Raw genomic sequence first — 21369 nt, forward strand, 5'->3', positions numbered from 1 at the left:
TCTGGCAGCCAAACTAATTCCAAAGCGGAGTACTCAAATCCCTCATTGTCCCTAGACTCCATCAATTTCAACCCTATAGTGTTTAATAGTAAATCAAAAGATAACAGAGAACCACAGGAAGAGTCTCAGGGCAGTTATACACTTTGATATCTCCGTTGAGAGCAAAAACGGTCATCTTTGAGCTGTGAACTATTTTGAACCAACATCACAAATGCGGGATGGAGGAGTTCTGTCTTGATAGAAATTGAAAATGGAAAAAGCCTCCAAATTTCAGGGCTCTCATACGTAGCAACAGTGTGATGTAGCTGTTAAAACAAAAAAGCTAGCGTGATAGTCACCCTCTGCTTCGAACTGGAGTTATATCTGGAACTCTTCTCCAGTTTGGGATGTTACCAAAAAACCAGGTCTTCTTATTTGGGAGGGAGATTGTACTAAAAATCTTAAGTTTCCTTCCAATTCTAAGCTTCTGTGTTTTTGATAAGGGTGATTGGGGAAGACAGGATTAATCCCTCTTATATATTTGCATTATGCCAGGTTCTTATTGCAAATAATTATTAAATTTCATAAGATCAGGTTTGACTCAAAGAACAGGCTGATCTATATAATCATAAGCTATACAATAAGAGAGAATCCATCACTCTTCCCCTTGTTGGTGTGGGGAAACTGTCTTGCTTCCTCTAGTGTCATAAGAGTCCAGGATTTCTTAAGACAAGACAACAGTATGGGAGAGAGAGTACCTTGATCAGTGTGGCCATCATGAAGGGTGGAAATTGGGAGGCCTGGGCCTGTGCATAGGATGAAAACAAAAACATGGGTTAGTTTTAAAATAACATTTCGTTTTCAACAAGAACTTCTGGTAGTATTTGTGATTACTGTCAAGCTCAATTACCTCTTTTAATTCTGCAACTATTTTTTTTTCTCCCCATAGAGAAGTAAACATCACCTTTTAAGTTACATTGAAAGAACACCTGAGACCACAGCCCAATCAAAGGACAGACATAAGAGAAGAGTTGCCTGTGCACTTTTCCAAGAGAGATCCTAAATAGTTAAGATCTAATTACACAAATGGGTCCCAGAAGCTGCAGTGATAAACAGCCTTCTGGGAAGATATGCTGTATGGGCCAGTTTTAGCTGTGTTTTTATTATCAAATAACCTTTCCGAGTACCTAGAATGTATTTTCAATCTGGCTTCTTGGTTTGATGTTCAGTTTATTTTGGTAGGTAGAACCCAGCACCTTTTTTTCTTTCATTTAATTACTATATGCAGAAATAAATTTATATAGAAAATATTTCCTGTTCAAATAAGCTGTGACGGGTCACATTCCCCACGAAACAGACCCAGAAGGAGTTTTGTGCACTAAAAGTTCATCTGGGGTGTTGTGTTGACCTCAGCCAACCCCACTGGGAGCTCTGGAGATGTATGGTCTGCAGAGTTGTCTTGAATGGGGCCAACTGAGCTGGCTTTCACACCCCAGAATGAAGTGGTAATTGGCTGTGGCCTGGGATGAGAGCAATCTCTGGGGTGGGAGTGGGGGGCCCAGCTGTGAGGTGTCTGCCACCAGCCCTCTCGGCAGCTGGAGAAATGAGTGATTCAGACCTGAAGATGGGACATCTGGGTGGCAAACCACTGTCCACCATATATTCCAACATGGAATTCAGGTTCTCTGTGCAGAAATTGGCCCTTTCAACAAAATCTACAAATATTAAACACTATCACTTACTGGACCTATAGAATAAATAATATCTGGAAATATCTTTTTAAAGGGTAAATTTGCTCAGGCAGCCAAGGAGTTAAAAGCAACAAACATGGAGGTTGGGTGATGTTCATTTGCACTCCTGATGCTTCCTCCTCTGTGGTGGGAGTGCCATTACAGCATCCTTGGTCCCAAGCAAGGAGAGCGGGAATGACCTATGTGGTAAATTCTGAGAAAACCAGAGTATGAGTAGCTCCTTCTTCTACCTTGTTCCTGGCATCTTTCAGCCTGCAGAGAACAGGACTGTTTTGATCTGTTCTAGTGCTATAATTGTGACAGTGGCCAGCCCCATGGGCGAAGCCAGTGGCTGTCTCGTTGTACCCATATTTGTGTGAGTAATTGTAATTCTGGGGTGCAGTATTAGGAAGCTTCACACCTTAGCCACATTTTCCAATTAACCTTTACAGGTAATAAAGCTAATATTGATTTCCTGCCTGACTCCTCAGTCTAATCTGAGAGCAAGGAGAAGTGATATTGTTTATAAGGCTCCCTCAAAAACCAGCAGTTCTTTACTGTGTGGAGTCTCATAATTTTACAGAATTTAATTTCAGAGATTTTCATTTTGGTTAGCTTTTCTTTAACGTTATTAAAAGGGACAAATACACATAATATTTTTTGTTAGAATGTAAAGCAATGAGACATGAATCTGAATTTCTAGACTTTAGTCAATGAACATTGACCTTAGGGAATTTTCATGGGTGTGCAGTTCCAGTAGAGACAACTGGCATATATATCTCTTTTGCCCAAACTATGAGACAAACTAATGACTGACTGCCCTTGACACAAGTGGTCTGAGGGTGTGTTCCTAGTAGCATAAGCATCCTTTGCATTGCTTTTGTTCCATCAGCATCATCAGTATGATTTTACCTATTTCAAAATCCTATTATCTGGGATTTACTCACCATCCCTTTTGGAGAGTTTGAAGTTACATAATGAAGCTTTACTCTTAGTCCTAAAGGGAAAGATTTCAAGGTTTTTCCTATGATGGTGCAGTGACTCATTTTACTGGAGCTTCAAAAACACCAGACGATGTGATGCTTCCCACACAGTATATTTTTTGCTAAATGGGAAATTACCATACTGCCGAGGAAGAGTGAGTGTGGAAAAGTCAGGCGATTCAAGTTCTAGAAAGGAGTCTTTCACCAACTTTTGATGAGAGCTTAGTCTTTGATTCCTTACTCTTCAGGGGGCACTTAGGCTCAAGTAGATCTCAGGAAAACAAAGTGATATAAAAAGTGGTACAGTGCTTTCAAAAAGCATTAAAGCACTGTACAGATACAGAATGCATATAAATATAAATGCATGTTTCTATGTGTAGGGTCACTGATGTCACTATCAGTAAATATATCAGCATAAAAATGAGGTTTGGGGTACACTTTGCAAAAGGCAGCAGTGTTTTGATCTTCCCTAGAACCTATGTTCATTCCGTAAACCTTCAATGTCTATTATGCACTAATCATTCTTTTTGGCCTTATGAATATAAAGATGAAAGGAAAGCAGATTCTGCCTTCAGAAGAGAAAATAGACAACCAGATGACTCAGGACTGTTAGTTCAATGATACTATGTGCCTGGCATGTAAGCTTTCAATATATGCTGCATAAACACATAGCTTGGGATGAAAAATGTTGCACATAACTTGAGAGGGACATTTAATGTATACCTTGAAATGCCATAACCACAATCAGCACATATGGTCATGAACAACAATCTTTTGACTTTTCAGAGATGCCACTGACCAAACCTTTCGTGAAAATGTTGTATTAAACTGACATCTTGTGCCATCTTGAAGGGAGCATTTGGATTAAAATGCTTACTCATTTCCATGGCTGGGGCTGAGGTTCTGGGCCCAGGTGATTGGACTGAGGAAGTGGCATGTCAGGGTGGTCTTCCATCTGGGAAGTAAAGGAGACCTCAGGGTCCTCTACAACTGAGCAGGGATCTCAGTCAGTCAAAGATTCTATTTATTCTCTGAGCTGCCCACCTGAATATGGGGAGTTGATACCAGAAACAGGAGAGTGGCATATGTTTTGTAATAACCCCCTTTGTTTTCTGTCCCCCCTCAACTCCCATGGAAACTCAGGGATTAATGGGGGTTGGGGGGCAGTTTCGGGACAGACAATGGAAATGTAAATATTTTACAGATCAGTTTTCCTAATCCCCATGATGACTACCAAGGTCCTAATGTATCTCATTGATCTACTGATGGCCTAAGCCAACTTTACTACGTGTCCAAGATATAGATGAAAGGTTACACATAAAATGAAATTATCTGGACAGAAATTATTTGCTAAATCGACATATAGCCTAAACATCCAGTAAATGTCTAGTATATTTTATTACTTGTTTATTTTATACTTGAATGAATTACTTATCATGTTTCCCAAATTTAGAAAGAACATACTAGGTGACAAAAGCTCATTTTCCATCCTCATTGAAGCTATAGTTCAAAGAATTGCTGGCCTCCAAGGCAAACAGCTCAGGTTTCTTTCCCTGGCTATAGGAGATTGACATTTCTGCAGGTAAATGGGGCCAAAGTCCTGCAACCATTTTATCGGAGGACATTTCTTTTTATGATATTGTTTTGGCAATACAACATCATAGTTCTGTGGCACTTGGTGGGTAAGAGGTTGGGATTTACAGCCAAGGGACTCTTGCTCCCATCTGGCTCTCATGCTTACCAGCAGTGTGGACCTTTAACAGAAGGTCTGTTTCCTCAACTGCAAAAAATGGAGATAATAATTCCTTCCTATCCTCCTTACATTTTTTCCCCATAAGCATTAGATAAGATAACCTAGATAAGTTCCTCACATATAACAGGTGCTCAGTAACCTGTAGCTAAGGATTGATCAGATAGCGATGACGAGGACAAAGAAAGTGGCAGAGGAGGGTAGAGAAAGTGTTAGGTCCATTACCTACCATAGCAGATGAGTGCATAGTACTTGGCATAGTCGCTGAAACTTGCTGTGTAATATTGGCACCTTTTTCTCCTTAGATGGCAAGTAATGCACTTCTTGCTTGGAGGATAGCTTCCAATGCTAATTCTAGAGGAAAATGAAAATAAAACTAAGCTGAAATTTTGAGATTGTATTTATCAAAATGTACTACTCCATGTAAAATGACTAATTTACATATTGACATCAAACTCACTCTATTTTTCTGTTGCCAATATCATTTAAAGTAAAGGGGGAATCACAGGATTTTGATTTGTCTGATTTTCAGTCCATCTTTGCCTGAATAGGCACAGACTTTGAGAGAGAAGCCCTCTGTGGTTTTCCTGTGGTGGGAGAAATATCTAACACCTCGAATGGGAGCCAAGTAGTCACTTCTCCTAACCATCACTTTCTTACGCTTTACAAAGTGGTTGAGAATGCATAGTTCTTCCACGTCCCATCTTTCTTCCTGTGTTCCCATGGCAAAAGATACAATGAAGATCTGACAGTATCGCCAAAAAAAGGGTCCCTGTCCTTATCATATATCTAGAAGGGGAAATTAGTAATATGCCAATTGCAAATAAGAAATATGGTTCTAAGTAGCTCCTGTGGCTTTCATTTTATTTGGCAGGAAATTTGGGCTCATGGAAGCTCTTCCTGGAAATGTTCCCTCCACACACTCCCACACAAGCCAACCTGTACCTACCAAGTTTGGGCCCGCTCTCTGGGTGACTGGCTTTAACAAACAGCCTCCCAGACTTTACCCCAAACGCTCAGAGTCTCATTTGGGGATGACCAGGTGGAATTATGCCAGGATGAAGGCACAGTTGGAGTCCTGCTGTGGTTAGTAAGGTTACCTGTGGCCACTGCAGTGTTCCTTCTGCTGCTGCCCCTGACCTTGCCTTGGGCATGTTAGAGGGTGGCCAGAGCTATTGCTACCATCAGAGAGGGAGTCTTCTCAGCAGATGAGAAGTCATGATCCAGGAGGGAACAGAGGAATGCAGCAGAGGGAAAAATTTCTTCTTTTCTCAGCTACAGTTAGTAGTATTCATGTTCATATTTTGGTGTGATCTTGGAAAACATTAGATAGGCAGTTAACAGTAAGGGGTCCAGGTCAGCATGGCCAGGTATAAATCTTGGCTCCAACAATATCACCAACCTCATAGAGTTGTTGTGGGATTAAATGAAATTACATATGTAAAGCAGATAAAAATGTGCCTATAGCAGACCACCAGCCCATGGTAGCTATTGTTTTTATATCCACATCCAGAAGGGGCTTTAAAGGGCACCGTTCCAGCCACCAAGGGGGCCAGTGGACTAACTTAAACACTAATTTAGGAACAGAGGTGAATTCTTTCCAATCATAATAGGCTATGACAAAGCGAGTCATATTAAAAGAAAGCACACATTATGGGAATAAATACAATACCTGGTACAGAGTAGGAAAATGAACTTCTTCAATTACCTCTAAATTTAGTTGAAATGTTTAGTACCATGTTTATATCAGCATTAAAATTTCTTGATTTTTCTTTTTGAAAACAAACATTTTGAGTCAGCTAATATGTTGGGGGTGTATATTTTTATACTGATGTGGTGTACAACAGTCTTAATATTTTATTTTAATTCACAAATTAATTTTATTACATTTCAGCCTTTTAAAAATATTCTAGGGCTTCCCTGGTGGCGCACTGGTTGAGAATCCGCCTGCCAATGCAGGGAACACGGGTTCGTGCCCCAGTCCGGGAAGATCCCACATGCCGCGGAGCGGCTGGGCCCGTGAGCCACGGCCGCTGAGCCTGCGCATCCGGAGCCTGTGCTCCGCAACGGGAGAGGCCACAACAGCGAGAGGCCCGCGTACCACAAAAAAAAAAAAAAAAAAAATTCTATACATTCTGAGGACTCTGACAGATTTTTATTTAAATTTCAATATATAAAAATACTAGAATAAATTGATATAAATTACCTATAGATATTTCGTCTTCCGGGGTAGCCTTCAAATTCATTGCTAGAATAAAACCTGAAAATATATTCAGAAGTTAGTACATAAGTATTGATGACTAAATGGTGATAGAATTGTTAATACTAGTACTAATATAGTAAACAATATAGTCCAATGTTCATTTATGAAACAATTAATTGGCACTTATGTACAAAAATCCCTGCTGTTCATACCTCTGAATTTTGTGTTCTTACTGACTTTATAAATTATAATTCATATATAAATATATTTATAGCTACATAAAATATACTTATAAATATGTTTATAAATTATAGGAGAAATATTAAATTATGTTGAGTACTCTTTTTTCTTATATGTATATTATACTCTGATGCATTAGTTATGAGCCACACAAAATAAACTAGAATGTTTGATTAATATCACCCCTTTCATTTCCATAATTAACAGCTTACTGATTTTTCATGCTATACTATTTAATTTTGTCTATGATTCCGAACATCTTTAGAACTTAGTTTACAGAAGCACTGACAGTAGATAACTTTTCTATAAATCAAGAAACTCGTCCACCCAAGGATACCACACAAAGGGCCATGTGAATTTACCCAGGAGCAGAACAAGTCACAAGAGAACACACTTGTTACTTAAGTATCTGGGTCCAAGTTTTAACCTGTTTTACTATAGCCACGAAGTGCGAAATCCAATTTAGTGGCATGATTTTCACTCCTCTGTGAGTTCATCTGAATATCACAAAGTAACTGACTTTTAATTTTTTATTTTTATTTTTAGGACGAGCTCTATTATTAGAGTGTTAAAAGTTTGGAATAACCTAGGTTTGGTTACTAATTTTTAATTCTCAGAACTTTTTATTAACCCAGGTACTTGTATATCCTCACTGAAATGAAAACCTTGTTATTCCCAGTAAAAGGAAAAAGCAACAGAATACACCCTACTCCTGGTATTAATTTTACCTTTTAAACCAGCATCCTTCTAAATGTCTTTACTGACTTCACGGGACTCCAAACATCACTTACACTTGCCTTTCCCACATCACCTCAAACTACCTGTGAATGAACTATTCAGTAGCTTTTCCAAACAGCCTCCTGCAGTTTTCTTGTCATGTCAAAGGTTTCAGTTGTCTTTATCTCTAACACTTAGAACAGAATCTTCTTTCCCTTTTTCCTTTTCCTTTTTCCTCACAGCCACTGACCCACCAGTGCTGTTCAGCCTCTCTCTTCACTGTCTGTCTACTCTTCCTTTCATTCATTTGACAGTAGTGTGCCAGGCACTATATGCCAAGTTCCAAAGATGCAAAAGCAGGAGGCATAGATGTCCCTTGGAGTCCACGTTTCATGGCCACTTTTCTAGTTCAGTCCTCTGTCACCTCAGGCCTAGATTATGACCATACCTGGGTCTTCCTGCTTTCAGTTTTCCCCTACCTCCTAAACATATTATTTCTGAACTGTCCCATTTGTTTTTATCTTGTCACTCCTCTTACAGGGGCGGTTTTAATGGCTGCCCCATGTAATGTCCAAACTCCTTTGCCGACAGTTCAAAGAATTCCATGGATTAGCAATAGGTTTCTAAAGAGTTTTTATCCAGTGAGGCTGGACTAATGATCCTCTTCTTTTGCTCTTAGAATTCCAGCTAATGGCAGGCAGGTTACAAGAGAGTGCCCTGGATTTGGACTTTATTAAAAATAAGGGAAAGGAACTGCACATTCTTGATTAGAGATGTTTGATCATAAATGCTTATTTTAAGAAGATTTATTTAGACAGTACGTAGGATGGACTGAAAAGGAAAGACCTGGAAGGAAGAAGCCCCATGTTGAGGATAATAATAAGAACCTTAGATTTAATGTGTTTTAGGTTTAAATCCTAGTTCTGCCACTATGTAGCCTTGGCCAAGTTAATTAAATTTCCAAGTATCAGTTTTCTCATCTGTAAAACTAGGATCATCATTTCTACTTTACAGTACATTGTACCCAACAATCGCTCAATAAATAATAGCTGTTATAGATAATAATCTTAAACTTATATAACAGTGAATCACTACAAGAACATTTCTATATCAAGGGGCTGTCATCATGGACTTCTGAATCTTGCTTATTGCTTCAAGTGCTAGGGGGGAAATCTATCTTTAGAACCAGTTACTATTTTAAAATTTTTATACTTTTAATGTAATTATATACCAAGTACCAGAAGAGAAATAACCACCTACTAAATCTTCTTTCCAAAGGGAAATCATGTTGACTAGTTATTAAAGAATGTGCAATCTTAAAGAAACCACAGCTGTCTGAACTAAACTATAGAATAAGTAACAAAAATGCTCTTAACTGAAAGAAGTGGTGCCGCATCCTTTGTATGTCCATCAGTGCCAATTAAAACCTGAATGGTGCATCAAGCTTCATGCAATACTTACAGTGAATCCTGTGTTACTCTGAATATATTTATGGCCTCCCACTTGCCACTTGTAATTTGAATAGCATTTTCCTATAAAAAGACAAACATTATGTTGTGTGAAGCTGAGCGTTATTTGAGCAACCTCAAGTGAATGATCTTTGAGGAGATAAATCTTGGAAGGAACATACCACAGTGTCTTTGATATAGTGAATATGTTTGTAGCCATTCTTGTCGCTAAATATTTTGTAGTATGAAATGGCATCATAGCTGAAAACTGGTGTTGAAACAAAGAACTGAAAGAAATGAACAGAGGTTATGTTCAGAAGACAAACCAAACTATAGATTCTTTTAAAGCCATGTGTATTTATAATTATCGGGACCAGAATGCCTTGCTTCCCCTCCTTCCATCACTCACACCTGAAATTCCATTCTTTCAAATGGACAGTTTTTCTGGTGCTTCTAACAAGCACTTACACATTCCAACTACTATTTAATTGCTACTACATACCCGTGGGTTTATATTGTTTAGTTTGCTTGAATTTCTGTGTTCTGAGATTATGTGATTTGAAATAGAGTTAAACGAATCACAAATGAATGTTGATGTTTAACCAAGTCAATCTTCAAAATGTGGCTTTTGGCCAAAGTGACTCTTCTGAAGCTCTTTTAACTCTTGATTTGTCTGATGCCAAGCACCTAATGCTAATGCTACAATAAAGACATTTTAAAGATTAAAATATCATGACCTGCTAGTCACAGTTTTTAATAGCAAGAAGAGACTTCTGGACTTGAGAGAAAAATGTAACACATGACAAACCAACAAGAGGATTACTCCTTGAACTCAGGGAGCAGAGAAGACCTCATTGCTCATCTCTGACCTCTTCCCAGGGCCCATGCTCTCCACCTGCTGGGAATTTCAGATGATCTAAGGAGTCCCTGCCACAGGTCTATTGTGACCTGAACAGAGCAAGCCACACCTCAGCATCCTGAAAGTACAGATAACTAAAGTCCTGCAAATGTCCTCACACAAAATTTTAGCTAGTAATTTCTCCCTTAAAAAAAGAGACTCATTTTACATCTGTTGGTTTCCTTTTTTTCCCCGTCATTGGGTTGGGGAAGGATGGTAACGTGATGAAAGTGTCCCATGAGGAAAGAGCTATTCCACATACGCAGAGCAGAGTAGATATTCCTACAATTTATCCCAAGCTCTCTTAGCTGGAGTGCTTCCACATGACAGCAAACCAATACTTTCAGATTCTTTAAAACTGCCCAAGCAACAACCACCAAAAGACTACTGGTATCTTTTAGCTACAAACACCTATTTTGCTGATACCACGTTGCTGGGACCCACTTCTGAGCAAAAAGAAAGCAAAGGAAGTAGCTGTAGGCCTCCTTAATGATGGTCCTACCTATGATTTGATACTTGATGCTTTTTGATAAAAGTCATGATTAGAATTTCATGATATTAAAATGCAACTGATTTGATGTGGTGTCGGTGGGGTCTAAATAGTGTTCCCCTAAATTCTTTTCAACCCAACCTCAGCAGATAACTGCTGTGGACTGAATGTATGTGTGTCCCCAAAATTCATGTGTTGAAACCCAACCCCTCAATAGGATGGTATTTGGTATTAGGAGGTGGAACCTTTGGGAGGTAATTAGGATTAGATGAAGTCATAAGGTAGAGCCCTCATGAATGGGATTAGTACCCTTACAAGAATCACCAGAGAGAGCACTCCCTCTACTCTGCTCTCCACCATTGAGGATACAACAAGAAGTGGACGGTTTGCAACCCAGAAGAGAGCTCTCACCAGAACCTGACCATGCTGGTATACTCATCTCAGACTTCCGGACTCCAGAAATGTAAGAAATAATTTTCTGTTGTTTATAAACCACTCAGTCTATGGTATGTTGTTATAGCAGCTCAGATGGACTAAGACAATGACCTATTTGAAAATAGGGTCTTCGCAGATGTAATCAAGGTAAGAACTGAGATGCAATCAGAGTGGATTAGACTGGGCCCTATATCCAATAGCTGGTGTTCTCATGAGAAGAGATGTGGATTCAAAGAGACCCCAGGAAGAAGGTCATATGAAGAACAGAAGCAGTGATTGGAGCTGGTGGAGCTCTAGCCAAGGAAGTCCAAAGATTGCCAGGGGCCACTAGAAGCTGAAAGAGGTAAGGAAGGATTTTTCCCTGGAGACTTCAAAGTAGGGCCCTGCTAACCCCTTGACTTTGGACTTCTAGCCTCCAGAATGATGAATTTTTGTTGTTTTAAGCCAAATTTGTGGTAATTTGTTACAGCAACTCTAGGGAACTAATATAGTGTCCTATGTCTTAATCTATTTGGCCTAGAATTGATGTTTTTAACAAAATGTAAAATGGAATAATGAGAAACTGCTGTCTACTTACGTGATTCCTTTATTAGTTTCATTAATAATAAGACCAGCCCTGGTAGGATTTTGTGTATTGAGACTCAGTGAAATTGAGAGTCAAGAGGCCCTGGAATAGGAAATTCTGATTTGCAATTTTGCCGATGGAATTTCATTAGCATAGGTCTGACAAATCACTCTTTCATTTTAGAACGAGGCTTTACCCTCTTAGCCAAATGATTACTTACTAGTAACCACTTTATAGGGTCTCCCTCTCCAACCCCCTCAAGATGAAAGACAAAAACTGGCTCTCCATTGTCTTAACCACTACAATGGAACTGGGGTCACAAAATATTATAAGGTGCCCTAGTAAAAAAAAAATACTCCCTTTACATCTGCATTTAGTTAGGGAACTCTAAAAAAAACATTTAGTTCTAGATTAAAACTGAAAACTTCATTTTCACTGAAAATAAGAGGGCAGAGTGTTATGTTTTAAGATATTAGAATTGGGCAAACAGGAAGAATATTTTGCTAGGCAAAGACTGTTATCTTCTCCTCTTTTATTGCAGACATCCAAGACAGCTGCTTTAGATGAGCAGGTAACTTGGGTGAGGTAAAGAGAGTGTGAAATATTTCCGCCTTCACTTTGCCAGAGTGAGGTCCATAATGCATCCTGAGTTAAGTCCCGCTCCAGGCAGGTCACACCTGGGCCCTAGATAAACTCATGTCTCTAGGTGGGCCTCAGTTTTAACGAGGCCTCTTCACAGGTCCCTTTATCAGGCTTAGATGTGCTGGTAAATTCCTCACCTCTACGTGCAAAGCCACTTAAAATATTTTTCTTGGAAGGTAAGGTTATTTACCACCAGTTAATTTCTTGCCACAGTTGGTAAATAACCTGAGGAACTACTTATCTAAGGCTGGTGCCTAAACTGAGTCCACATGCAATCAAAAGCACAGACTTTCAAGCATCAAGTAGAACTTCCATTTTTCCAAGCCAAAGGATTTTGCCAACCGCCTAAAGGAAGTGTGGTGTGTTGCTTAATTACTTTAAAATAATTTAAATGTGGCTTTGCAATCTAAGCATTATGTTTTCAGTGTTTGTTCTTCACATTTTAGTAATTAAATATTAGATTCTTCGATTAAATCTTCCTTTTTGTCTGTTCTCCACAGGGTAAAAAATATATACATATTCAAAGTGAATTTGTTGTTGTTATTTTTCTAATCAAATATCAAAGAAGAAGTTATGGTTCTTCCCCCAAATTAAGACACAGTATTTCATGCAGGAGGAAAGGCAAGTGACAAGTAAAGTTCTCAAGAAACTATTTGCTAGTTCTGTGCCTGAAACTAACATGTTAACTACTTTTAGCAAGTCATTTAATCTTACATTTCTAATTCATAGGTGATCTCCAAAGGTCTTTTTCAATTTAAATCTCTTTGATAAATACTAAAGGAACAACTCCTCTAAAATTGCTCTTTAAACTTATATGACTAGCCTGTACACTTTATCCAAAACCCTCATAAATATTATTTGAACAAATGTCTGAAAGACAAACATTTCTAGGTTATTTCTGGGCACTTTTATCAAGCCACTGGTTTGATTATAGGTCAAAGGAAGCTATGCAACATATTACCACACATGAGTTATGACTAAATAAAATCATGAGTTCAAAGGATGTGTCAGAACTTATAAAATCTAATGACTGGGCTTCCCTGGTGGCGCAGTGGTTGAGAATCCGCCTGCCGATGCAGGGGACACGGGTTCGTGCCCCGGTCCGGGAAGATCCCACATGCCGCGGAGCGGCTGGGCCCGTGAGCCATGGCCGCTGAGCCTGAGCGTCCGGAGCCTGTGCTCCGCAACGGGAGAGGCCACAACAGTGAGAGGCCCGCGTACTGAAAAAAAAAAAAAAAAAAAAACATGTAAAAAAAAAAAAAAATCTAATGACTGACCTCTTGAAAGCAGTTGCCTTGGGGAAGTGTGAACTTACTCTTGAAAGCTATCATTTCAAAAAATATTTGACAATTCCTCTTCTGTTATTCAGAAAGTTTACTGACTATTGGATACATTTGAAGAGATTGAGATTAGTTCACAAGAAAAATAATTTTCCCAATAGAATTCTAAAGCTACAGATATTAAAATGATCTAGTGCAAAATCATATGTTGCAGATACATATTTCACTTATTCACTAGATTTATGTTGGCATGACTTTTGATTTAATGTAGAGACATCATCTTCCCTCAAAGGAAACATATATGCTTCCACTGAGGGTATTTAAAACAATATTCTAAAGCTTTAGAAGGCAATTAATTAATTAATTCATCCATTCATCCAGCTATTGTTTGCTGAGATTGCAAGGCTGGTGCTATACAAACTATAAAAATTGATAAGATACAATTGTTTTCCTCAAGATGCTTATACCTAGGAGATTTCAAAAGATGCATTCTAAAATAGTTTAGTGTGTTTAAATGGTGGCACTATTTTCAGAATAAATGTGTATGGATTCTTAGATCATGTCTTTGATAAGGTTGTTGGTATCGTTATTTATTTGTAAAATCACATCATTCATGTTATTTTATAGAAACTCTAGTTATACTATCTTCATGGAGAACACAGCTAAAGGACATATTCAAGTGTTCCTTCTCCCTCATTCTTTATAGGTAATCTCTATAATGGCAGTAAACTGGTAAATTAATTTTTGCCGTTTCCTCAAGTTTTCAAATGTTGATCTAGGAATTATCTTTCTGGAAGGTGAGCTTCTGATTGACCAAGAATCCAAAAAAATTAGAAAATCCTGTTCTTTCACTGACTACTTCTCATTTTTACTGTGTTATTTAGTACAGCATTGAAGACTGAATTAAAATAGGATTTTCAGGACTTCCCTGGTGGTCCAGTGGTTAAGACTGTGCTCTCAATGTAGGGGGCCCAGGTTGCATGCTGCAACTAAGAGCCCGCATACTGCAGTGAAAAAGATCCCGTGTGCCACAACTAAGTCCCAGTGCAGCCAAATAAATAAATACATATTAAAAATAAAATAAAATAGGATTTTCCTTTTTTTCTGAATTACACACTTATCCTTGTTACCTTGTTATTTTAGAATGTAATGTACGTTTACTTATACAATGAATAAAGTAATAACAATTCTCTAGTTAATGAATAAAACCGAAGTATCTTTAAGTGAAGACAGAAAGCAAATATATGTAAGCTAAAATTGCTGAATCCAGGAAAGTATACAGAAAAGAATTTTGAATATCTGAAGATTTTCACTTCACATCCCATCTTAATTTAAAGTTTTACAAGACATCATCTTAGAATTGACATCTGAATTCTTTATCTCCCTTGTCTTGGGCTAATGTGTTAAACTAGTTCTTAAGAACTTCTTTTTTCTTTGCATGTGTCCAAATCTCAGAAGAAGCAGCCTTTTGTTCCCACCCAAATGCTAGTTGAATTCAACCACATGTGTGTGGTAAATGGAGCATCCACACAGCATTCACTTATTATCTGTCCTATTTTGTATTCTCCATATAGGATATAAGATACAATTGATATTTTCCTAAAACATGATTTACTTTTACACAAAAAATCCTTACAAATCACTGAATAAAGCTATCCAAAAAAATCCAGATATATGTGATCACAAACCATAACAAAACACACACTTTCCTATTTGATACCACTTTACTTAAAAACTAGAATGAATATGCATATATATGAAATACATCTAATCATTTTAATTTATATAAAATTTAATAATAGGTAGGTTGTCTCTAAGCCAAGGATACCCAATGTAATTATTTTCCCTGGATTCAAATGGCTAATAATTATTCCGATTATTTTAAGCAAACCAGGGATTGTGTTCTCTTTTGATAAATGATCTTTATTGTATTTTTAAAGAGGTAATATTAATTATGGATATCAGAGAGTTGATTGAAAAAGTTAAGTTTGGAACATGAGGTATATGATTTATTCTTAATAGAATTCTAAATATATACACATTAAAAATTGTCTGGCACAAAATTGCTGAAGGGATCACTACCTTTGTGTTTTTTACCTTGATATTTTTCTATAAAAGCAAGTAGTGCCAGTTTGGATACATTTCACATAGTCCTTTGATAGCTGAGAATTTCATTAAAAGATAAGGAAAAGATAGCAATCATACTCCACCAGCCCATCCAGTTCTGCTTTCTTCTATATGTTCCTGGGTCTAAAAGAAAAAAAAAGATCAAATAAAGCATAGTATTAGGGGGACAGTTTTCCCTAAATATAATCTGGACATTTGAACAAGTTAGGTTGCCTGATCGGAGTATATTATTGCTAGTCAACTAACTTCACACTTGAGTTAAAGATGACTATATTCAAAATCTAATACAACAACACCATTGCATACACAAGGATGATCTAAGGGCTGTATCTTATTGCAAACCATTCATAATTCTGGTTAAATTTTCCATAAGGCAGTGACTGGAATTATGACAATATCTGTGGAGGCCTAGCACAAGCCAAATACTTGGTGTCATGTAGGTAAAAAGGCATTTCACAATGGAGTTTAGGTTAATTTTTTTCTTTTCTCAACCTTATGAAGCAGCTAGAAATCTTAAAATCTGCACTGAATCTTATTTTGGTATATATTTTAGCATAGTACAATCAATCATTTATTAAACAAATATTTAATAAGTCTAAAAAAATGAATAGACTTTTCTAGACAATTAGAGGAAATACATTCTGATAGAATGAAAAGCATAGAGACAAGGCCAGCTTAGAAAACCACAGGTGGCTCTGTATGGCTGAATGGAGGGTGACTGTGGGAAAGAGAAGATGAGAGAATGTAGAGGGATCAGCAAGATGGTAGAGAAAGTTTTATTCCACCTTAGGAAATTTGGATTTCTCCTGTAGGTAAGTCCTTTGAAAGACTTCAGAATCACAATTTAAAAAATATAATTGGGGTGTTAGTTTCTGCTTTACAACAAAGTGAATCAGTTATACATATACATATGTTCCCATATCTCATCCCTCTTGCATCTCCCTCCCTCCCACCCTCTGTATCCCACCCCTCTAGGTGGTCACAAACCACCTAGCTGATCTCCCTGTGCCATGCGGCTGCTTTCCACTAGCTATCCACCCTACGTTTTGTAGTGTATATATGTCCATGCCACTCTCTAACTTCATCACAGCTTACCTTTCCCCCTCCCCATATCCTCAAGTCCATGCTCTAGTAGGTCTGTGTTTTATTCCAGTCCTACCCCTAGTCTCTTCATGACATTTTATTTTTCTTAGATTCCATATATATGTGTTAGCATATGGTATTTGTTTTTCTCCTTCTAACTAACACACCATTGTAAAGCAATTATACTCCAATAAAGATGTTAAAAAAATTAAAAAATAAAGTATATATGAGGATGTTCGTAGGTTATATGCAAATACTACTCCATTTTACATAAGGGACTTGAGCATCTTCAGATTTTGGTATCCACAGAGGTCCTGGAACCAATCCCCTGCAGATTCCAAGGGAAAACTGTATAACATAAACAAATCCTATGAGCCAACAATTCTACTCTTAGGTGGTTACCCAAGAGAAATGAAAACATTTCCAAAAAAAGACTTGCTTAAGAATGTTTAATGTGTCTTTAGCAGGGGGAGGGGTGGGGGGGATGAATTGGGAGTCTGGGATTGACATATATACACTAACATGTATAAAATAGATAACTAATAAGAACCTGCTGTATAAAAAAATAAATAAAATAAGATTTAATATATATATATAATTGGGAACATGATGCAGAGAATGGATTAAGTGGGTAAGATAGCGGGAAGTGCAAAGAGCCATTAGAAGGCTACTGTAATGTTGGAAAAATGATGCTGAAGACCCAAATCTACGTAGGAGTAGTGAGGGTGGAGCAGAGAAGATGTAGCCAGAGATACATAAAATTCAAATCCTCAGAATGAATTTGTAGGGCAAGTGGTAATTAAAAACCTCTAGTATTAGATTAAAATCACCTAGGAGAATAATAGAGAGTTGTGACAGAGACTGTAGGATAATTAGCAACCATTTACTGTTTTTGCTAGGACTTCAGGTAGGCTACATTTTCCAGGGCCCCTTCCAGTTGGACGTGGTCATGTGATAAGTTCTAACCCGGGGTATGTGAGCAGAAGTGACTCGTGCTGTTTCTACACTTAATCTGTAAAACCCTCTCACATGATCCTACATTCTTTTTCCACCCGCCCCCCTCCGTCCCCAGTGGATGTTGATGACCAGGTTTGAATAACCTTGAATACCCTTAGAAGCCACTAGATGAAGATCGCAGAAATGTTATCAACCTGTGCTCCTGAATGACTCTGTTAAGCAGGGCATCCCATCCCATACCCTCACCATTCCCCACTTACCTGGACTCACTATTAGATGGTTACATGAATATGCAAAAAATTTCTATTGTATTAACCCACTGAATTTTTGGAGGGGTTTTGTTGTTGTTATTGTTATAACAGTTAGCCTATCTTGCAAATACATTAACTTGGAAAATAATAAGATTTCTAGAGAAGTCAGAAGAGGAAGAGCTGGAAAGGAAAAGAACAGTCAGTAAAGTAGAAAGACAACCATGAGAGAGTACTGTCAAAAAAAGCAAGGGAATAATAAATTTTAAAAACACAGTTTGGATTTTCTCTTACAAGGATAGGCCAGTGTCTCAGAGAGAAGAAGTTAAGACAAGACTTAATAAAGTAAAACTTCTTTGATTTATTATTTCTAGTTATTAAGATAAAATTAATTTTAATTCCCTTTTCAGAGAAGAAAGAATACTATGATATTTCTCCCCAAAACTACAAATTTCTTAATAAATCTTATTAATATAGTTATATTAAGCAATTATTGCCAGTTTCCTTTGCCTCTTTGTTTTGGGAATGACTCCCAACATGAATAAAGTGTTGCCAAGTCACTTAACCTTAAACGTTATTTGTTTTCAAAACAACACACATGCACACACACACACACACACACACACACACACACGTCATGAGTATGGTTACTGGAAAATTCAACCCTGTTCTTCTTAAATCTGAAAATATGTTCCATGAACTTACCAGACTATTTTGAAACAGAGGTTGTTTTGAAATTCTAAGGTTATTCAAACCTGGTATTCTAAACTTAATCACTGATTTTGGCCATAAAACTAAAGCTTATATTCCAGGGAATTCCACATCTCATTGAATGAGCATCTTATATGTTCTGTCAGTTTGGATTAAGTTGTCTCAAATTTGATAAATTAGAATTTCAAATTCCAAAGCAATCACAGTTTTAAATGCCTAGTTTTAAGAGCTAAAAATTGTATCTAAATGACCAATCTTATAGTTTTAAACTAGTAAAATTAAAGCAATAATTCCTAGTATCTAGATTCAATGGAAACATTAAAGATATATTCACCCAAAGCTGACTAATCAGACCGATGGCTTTTAATTAACTAGAACAATCAAGTTTATTCTTTTTTTTTTTTGCCTATGATACTGCATTAAAGCCAAAAAATCTTTCTGCTTTGTATATCAAACTATAAATAAGATAAAAATCAGCTCTAGCATATTCCATCAAAATTAGTCAAGCTTCTTATAGACACAGTAGTGATTTAAAAATATTTTTAGCCTGAGTAATGTTGACTATTATAGTCCTGATATACTTCCAAACATTCATATGACTTTTTTCTTGCAAAACATAATGTCCTAATTTCTAGATGGAATTTAGTGTTTTACTTTGATTGCTTTGTGCTTTTTTTCTTACTTTATAAAATAGGTTTATTCTATATTTGGTTTAATGAAACATTTCTTCATAATTAGATGTCTCATGAAATGTACCCATAAAATTTCCTATTTAAAGAAAACATTTTGTGTTTCTTAGTCTCTAATATGAGTACATATGAACAAGCTTATTTTGAAGCTTTTCTATTGGTGAAGTAGTTTTCTGACTCATTAACTCAACAGATTATGTTTGGATTTGAGCAATAAAAACAATTAAAACTCAACAATAAATCTGTGCCTAGTTTTTAAGTTTTTTCTCCCTAAAATTAGCACAGTATTGAGCACTCTTCTAAGATATCAGGATAGCAAGCTAATTTGATCAGTTTCATGTCACTCTTAGTTATCTATGTTTGATTTTCAAATGAGAGTACTTGGCTTTCCTTTGATAATTGTTTACTTTGGAGTTTTTCTTTTTCAGTTTTGACATTGAATAGAACGTGTTACTATTTGCATTTTTTCTCTAATTCTTTTGAATAGAACACATCTATTTCCTTAATGGACCCATCTTATCTTTTCATCTTAATTATTTTGCTTTTTTTGACTGCCAATCTTATAATCTTAAAAGGATGGATTTCCATCCTAATTCAAAACCAGATACCTGATTTTCCTAGTATTACATTGTTTCATTTAGTCTTTTTCTCTATTCAGTTTCAATGCTAAAGTGTTTCAAGAAAACAAAAGGTATCTTATTTATTTAATAAAAATAATGAACCTTTGAATAGAGAGTGTTTTTCTGCAATCAGGAGTTGAATGCAGTAATTCTGCTTTATAATATAAAATGAGCTATAAATAAGTCACCACTCTTGTACTTTCATCTTCAGAAACACATCTCTGTGGTTTTAATACAACCTACCTTTGGACAGCTCCATGTCTTCCAGTCTTCCCTGAAATCACATATAGATAAGACTGAAACATTCTGGATTCTTTTCAGCCACTGCAAACATATTCGCTCATCAGTAACCCATGTAAGCCAACTGAAATAATAATCACTGCAAACAAATCAAAACAGTCACAACCATAAATCAATATCACATTCAAATAATTTATTAATTTGTGCTTTCTAAAGGATGTATTTTATTACCTGAAATATTTATTCCATAGATAAGGAAGGCAAAACATTCTTTTCTCTGCAGAGAAAGTTTAAATATACCTGCTGACTTTTAAAGAATATCTATAAGAGAGTTCATTCATCTAATAGAATTATTTTACACTTGAGTTTTCTCCCAGTTGGGATTTTTATATCTCAGGAAAAAATTTAAGACAGAAGGCCAAAGCTACTGGTCAATCTAGAGGAGAAAAAGCATTAAGCTGGCTATTTTCCCATAGCTAAACTCAACTTTTCACTTCTTAACTAGTTGAAAGAGAGTTGAGTGGGTAAAAGATAGGTGGGCTTGTGTTGGAAGCCGAGTTTTAGCTGTGACCATGGTCAGGGGTTGAAATTTGGGTTAATAAAATGGAGTGATGTATGCAAAGTTACTCAAACAGTGCTTGGCACAAAGTGGAGGTCAATGAAAGGCAGCAATGGTTACTTGGCTCTGAGGGTGAACTTGTATTTAAGAGAACAACAATGTAAATGAACCACAGAATGTTGGACATTAATATAAAAGGAATCACAGAGCTAGTAGGGGTCTCTGGCTCAGATTCTGGCTTTATCTCCTACTAGTTTTACTACCTTAGGCTAATTACTTAACATATCCATGCCTCTGTTTCTATATAAAATGGGAATAATAATAGTACCAGTTTAAAGCTATCTGTAAAGATCTACTGAGAATGCTTAAAGTGCTTACAAACTATGCTCACTACATAATGAGTGCTCAAAAAATGTTAGCTATTACTATTGTATTGTTAGTATTTTACAGATGCTTAAACAAGCCTCATGACTCCTTACATGATTCTCTTCCTATCATTCCGCTTGCCTCCTAAGGAGAATGACACATAAAAAAACAGATGTTTTCAGTCAAGTTTGCATCAACTAGATTAGGGTGGGGAATAATGGATAATTTAAAAAATTAAAGCCATTTTTGATTATCTGAGAGTGGATTCATCTTGGCAAAGCCCAGCAGAGGCCTCTGATGAGGATTTTTTTCCTATTAGTGATCAATCATCTGGCCCCGGCTGACTTTCCTTCCTGAGGCAGGTGGAGAGGAGTCAATGCCTTGGCCTGATAGGGTGCGGGAAGGGGTA

The 21369-nt window shown here is 37.0% G+C and overlaps 1 protein-coding gene across 2 annotated transcripts in view; it reads right to left on the reverse strand.

The window, feature by feature from the left end:
• The window catches only part of FAP (fibroblast activation protein alpha), a 73833-nt gene that overhangs the window by 22597 nt on the left and 29867 nt on the right, over positions 1-21369 (reverse strand). For both annotated transcript variants that reach the window (XM_067026182.1, XM_067026183.1), the window contains 7 exons: positions 20039-20174; positions 15566-15610; positions 9233-9337; positions 9064-9134; positions 6649-6702; positions 4672-4796; positions 738-785 (listed from right to left, as the gene is read on the reverse strand). In XM_067026182.1, the coding sequence (XP_066882283.1) occupies positions 738-785; positions 4672-4796; positions 6649-6702; positions 9064-9134; positions 9233-9337; positions 15566-15610; positions 20039-20174 (584 nt within the window). The remainder of the gene's footprint in view (positions 1-737; positions 786-4671; positions 4797-6648; positions 6703-9063; positions 9135-9232; positions 9338-15565; positions 15611-20038; positions 20175-21369) is intronic.

Source organism: Kogia breviceps, chromosome 2 (genome assembly GCF_026419965.1).
Source record: "Kogia breviceps isolate mKogBre1 chromosome 2, mKogBre1 haplotype 1, whole genome shotgun sequence".
Classification (NCBI taxonomy): domain Eukaryota; kingdom Metazoa; phylum Chordata; class Mammalia; order Artiodactyla; family Physeteridae; genus Kogia; species Kogia breviceps.